The sequence below is a fragment of the Sipha flava genome, unplaced genomic scaffold, assembly GCF_003268045.1.
Source record: "Sipha flava isolate LNK unplaced genomic scaffold, YSA_version1 44667_pilon_pilon, whole genome shotgun sequence".
Taxonomy (NCBI): Eukaryota; Metazoa; Arthropoda; class Insecta; order Hemiptera; family Aphididae; genus Sipha; species Sipha flava.
Genome location: NW_020273190.1, coordinates 1 through 5,056, shown reverse-complemented (window position 1 = coordinate 5,056; position 5,056 = coordinate 1). Strand labels below are relative to the sequence as shown.

Sequence of the window (5,056 nt, the reverse complement as noted above, 5' to 3'; positions counted from 1 at the left end):
GCTCGCCCTACACAGCCCGCCCTAACAACATTTCCTTTTCATATGATTAAATGCTCCATAGAAAAAATCTTAATAATAAACAAAATACTATTTACAAATCATTGTATATTATTATCAAATCATTGTTAGTATTAATCAGAACTGAAATAATTGCAATCGATATATTTACTATAATATTATTACTAAGCGCGGATACAGGGGGGGGGGATCTGTGATGGCTGAAGCCCGCCCTTAGACTATGATTTCGGTACTTAAGATATTTCAAAATATAAGAAAGATTTCGTACAAAATACAAATCGACATGCGCAATGAATAAGGCAATTCATTTTTATAATTTTTTTTAGTCTTGCTGTTTTTCGGGACGGGACGCGAATACATTTATTTTCTGATGTATAGGTACGCGACGACTTTCGTGCGATGAAAAGAAAAGGAAAACGCGGGCCGGTCAGAGGCACGTCCATGAAGGGCAATTACGATCGGTAGAAATGGAAGAACAAAAAGTTAGAAGGGGCGCGCAGTTGACGGCGGCTGGCGCGTTGATTCAGCGATGACGGTGAACAATAAAAATATCGGTATTTGATGTTGTGGGTCGCCCATAAAGTAACCTTACCATAGAGTAAGACTTACTCTATGAAGTCGCCACAATGTGTTATCAATATTATCATTACTTTTAATTACACATTTTTGAATGAATGACAATTTAACAACATTATTTGAATAATTATTTCTAAATTTTAAATTTTACATCTTAAACTTAATAATTAATAGTTAATACTTAATACCATGAGTGTGAAAAAAAGATGCGAGACATTGTTTTCATTTTTCAATAAGAAAACTAAAAACGATCTTAGTGATGATAATATGGTCGATAAAGATATTCTAGATGATCCTGATTCTGTAACACAAGATGTTATTAAGAGTTCAGCAAAAATAAGTGCTTCTTTCTTTTACTCAATTTAATTAGGTATTTAGTTTTTACTATTTAGTTATTTTTTTTTTTTTTTTATTTACCTAGGTATTTTGTTATTTAAATAATTTATTGAAATATAATTTGTATAAATATATGCTTAGGTTAAGTACTAATATATGCTTAATGCTTATGTAAATATTTATTATTTAATATTTATAGTTGAAAAAAATGAAACTGAGCTTAATGTGAATGCATATGATGTTGGATTATGTGTTGATAAGGAACTTACAGATGAAGAAAAATTTAATTTTTGTAAAAATGCATGGAGTCTTGTGGCAAGTTATAAGTTTCCAGTTTTAAAACAAGGAAATCAAAACCGAAGCTTTCAATTAGATTGGTTGAGGCGCTATCATTGGTTGACTTATAGTGAACTAAAAGAAGGTGGCTTTTGCAAATTTTGTGTGCTTTTTGCCCCAACAGGTGTTGGTAAAGGATGTCAGGTAATTATATAGGTATAAGTTTCAATACAGTACAGAAAAAATGTAAATACAAATTAACATAATAATCTAATATTAAAATCATTACCTACCTTAATTTATTTTATTTTTATCTCCAGGTTTTAAAGATGTTTGTTAAAGAACCTTTTAATAATTATAAAAAAGCACCTGAACTTTTGAAACATCATGCAATAACTCAATATCATTTATTAGCTTCTGAAAAGAGTTCAGCATTCATACAAAATTATAAAACCTGTAGATCAGTTAAAGTAATGTTTTGTCAATAATGGAAAAAATAGAAAATGACTTGTACCAATAATAAAAACTATTATTTTTTGTGGACATAATAATCTTCCGTTAAGAGGTCATAAAGATGATGGTATAATGGATATTGATTCAGCCTTAGCAGGAAATCAAGGCATTTTTAGAAGTTTTTTAGCATTCAGAATTGATTCAGGAGATAAAGAGCTAACTAATCACATTAACAGATGTAAAAAAAAAAAAATACAACTATGATTAGTAAAACTATCTTGTATAAAGTCGTTATTGAGAAAATTATAATTAATGTAATAAAAAACAAGTACTTTTCTATATTATGTGACAAAACCACAGATTTCAGCACAAAAGAACAAATGACTTTTTCAGTCAGGTACAAATTTATATTAATACATATAGATAAATTATTCTAATTCAATTTTATTTTAGATACGTTGATATAGAAGAGATTCAAATCAAAGAGTTTCTTGGATTTATTGAATTAGGTTCGATAACTGGATCTGTTATTAGAGATACTTTAATCAAACAAATTGAGTGCTATAAATTAAGCTTAAAAAATCTTCCTGGCCAAGGATACGATGGTGGCTCAAATATGTCTGGTAGAATAAATGGTGTTCAAGCATTTATTTTAGAAGATCAGTCTTTGGCAGTATATATCCATTGTTTCAATCACCAATTGAATATATGTATTTTAAAAGCGTGTGAAGTACAAGCTATTTGAAATTTGGTTGGTATTATTGGCATTATATCTGTTTTTTATCTATATCTGCCAATAGAACAAATATTATGTTAGACATTATTTCTAAAGATGATTCAATACCAGCACCCTCAACAAAAAAAACTTAGCCTTGTGTGCTACCCGATGTGTTAAATGCCATGATTCTACTATAACTTTCCGAGAACTTTATTCATATATTATTTTAACTTTAGAAGAACTGGAAAAGATGCCTGAACCTGAGACTGCAGGTAAAGCAATTGATTTCAGTGCAAGTATTAAACGAAGTGAATTTTAAATATCTTTAGAAATTGTAGCTAACTTATTTTCTTATACTAAAACTTTAAGCTTAGTATTACAAAGCTATATATTGGAGTTATCTAAAGCTTTTTTTCATGTTAAGCAATGGCGCAATTAGGATATTTGGTCACTGAAGACAGAGTAAATATGGGGCCCTATAATTACTTAAGTATTAGTAGTCAATTTTTTTTTTTTAATGCTGACACAATTTGTATTTAATATCGGCGAAATAATACTGTATAAATTATTTCTGGTTATATTTTAATAATAATTAATAATAACAAAATTACAAAATTTATTGAAAAAGAAAAATTTAAATAAAATAAACATTATTTAAAATATAATTATTTAATTAAGTATATTAACTTTTTTCTTGCTTTGGTTTCAGCAAATTGATTGATTATTTTGTCCATACCTAAGATATTAGCTTGTTCTTTTTCAATGTTTAACAGATCAATATTTGACAAACAATTTTGACCCATTGAATTTCTTAAATAATTCTTAATTAATTTAAGCTTCGAAAACGTACGTTCCGCTGATGCAACCGTGACTGGTAATGTGAGATATATATACAAGTACTTAATACTTCACTATAAGTGATGCAAAAATCATTTTCAATAATAAACATGGCTAGTTGTTTAATATTTTTAGTTATTTTCAAATTTATTCAATTTTTTATGCATAAAAGTTGTCTGGTGAAATCTGAGCTAGTATCAACGTTATAAAAATGAACAAAATCATACGAAGCTTTAATTATATCATCTTCTGTGCTATTAATCAATGAAAAAGGATTTAAGAAATCAAAATATTCAATTACCTTTTTTTAAACCCTGAAATCGATTATCTAATTGAAAAATTATTGTATCAATGACTGGAAGAAAAACATTGATTCTTAAATTATCTTCTAAAATATCTAATTGACGGTCGCCATCTACTTCATCAAAATATCTTCTTCCAAACTTTAATCTATGTACATGAAATTCCTGAGAAATCCCCCATTTTGTACACATAAATTTGGCTTTTCCATTAAAGTATGATAATTATTTCTCAATTCTTTAATTATAGATATAGCTTGTTTCAAGTTTTCACATGCATTATGTAAATTTATATCTTTTTTTGAAGAGATTTAGACACTCCGTGTAAGGGTTTTAAAATGTCTTCCCATAAACAAAGAAGGAAAATAAATTCTACAGATTCTAATTTTTTTTTCAAAAATAAACTCATATTTATTTCGTCGATTTTAGAACTTGTTAAGGATATATTTGTTAAAGCTATCAGTACATCAAAAAATCTGACTTTTAATAAATAAATTGATTCATGTCGTGTTTCCCATCTTGTCACACATAACTTTTTCAGAACTTTAACTTTTATTTTTTTTGGTATCAGCTTCACCAAAAGCTAAAATTGACCATCGTGGAGCACTTGAACTAAAAAAATTAAATATGCTTTGCACAGTTTCAAAAAAAGATGCAACTTGTTTTGAACTTTTTGCAGCATCTGAAATAACCAGGTTTAAATTGTGTGCACAACAATGCACGTATTGTGCTAAAGGAACTTAATCTTTGATTCGTTTTTGAACACCTGAATAAAGCCCGTTCATTACTGATGCACCATCATACCCTTGACCTCTGCATTTACTCATATTAATATTTAATTTCTTAAGAATGGAAATTATAAGATCTTTAGCACCCTGTTTATCAATGGAAAAAACCCTAGAAATGACTCTTCAATACTTAAATTTCGTTCATCAAAGTTGAGTATTGTATAACTAAATACAACGTACTTTAATAGCATATTGATGCTATTAAAGTACGTTGTATTGATTTTTCATGTAAATCTATCTTAGCTGAGAGAAAATGCCAGTTATTAACTCCATTAACCCAGGATGGATTAAAATATGAATAACCACGATTCGCAAATAGCCAACATGTCTCTCAATACACTACATTTAAACATATTGAATAACACGGCCATTTCCTTGGGACATTTAATCCAGTTTTCAATTTTATAAAACAATAGTGTTTAGAAAAACGATATGATTTGTATTTTCATGTTCAGTATATGGAAATTGAATTGTTGGTCGGCAAGAACCATATGCTAAGATAAGTCTCTTTGGATTACTGTCTTTGATATTCTCATCAAAATAGTATTGATTAGTTGGGTAATCATTTTTTGAATTAAATTCTAACAACAAAAATTATGTAAAATTTTAGTAAAATAAATCAAGTACCAAGATTAATATAAATGTAAATAACAACATAATAATTTATAGGTAATTATTTTTTATTTAAAATAAAGTTATGCATTTGAGAAAAAAAATGAACTTTATAATATATATCAAAAGTATAAAGTATAAAT

General features: G+C 27.7%; 1 protein-coding gene across 3 annotated transcripts; it reads left to right on the top strand.

The window, feature by feature from the left end:
* The first annotated feature begins 400 nt into the window (after positions 1-400).
* On the top strand, positions 401-2,831 carry LOC112689469. Of its 3 annotated transcripts, none has more exons than XM_025563198.1 (5): positions 401-572; positions 1,130-1,410; positions 1,527-2,056; positions 2,113-2,410; positions 2,492-2,831. In XM_025563198.1, the coding sequence occupies exons 1-3, from the start codon at positions 548-550 to the stop codon at positions 1,692-1,694; spliced, it is 474 nt and encodes a 157-aa protein (XP_025418983.1). In that variant the 5' UTR covers positions 401-547; the 3' UTR covers positions 1,695-2,056; positions 2,113-2,410; positions 2,492-2,831. The 3 variants fall into 3 exon arrangements, with proteins under 3 accessions (XP_025418983.1, XP_025418982.1, XP_025418981.1); XM_025563197.1 differs by having other exon boundaries at positions 2,477-2,831; XM_025563196.1 differs by having other exon boundaries at positions 2,113-2,831.
* The last annotated feature ends 2,225 nt before the right edge of the window (positions 2,832-5,056 follow it).

Excerpts from the sequence above, each read along its gene's own strand:
- LOC112689469 (XM_025563198.1), top strand. The coding sequence starts at position 548 with ATGACGGTGAACAATAAAAATATCG. Across the intron at positions 573-1,129 it reads GGTGAACAATAAAAATATCG|TTGAAAAAAATGAAACTGAG; the intron begins GTATTTGATGTT and ends TAATATTTATAG. Across the intron at positions 1,411-1,526 it reads GTGTTGGTAAAGGATGTCAG|GTTTTAAAGATGTTTGTTAA; the intron begins GTAATTATATAG and ends TTTTATCTCCAG.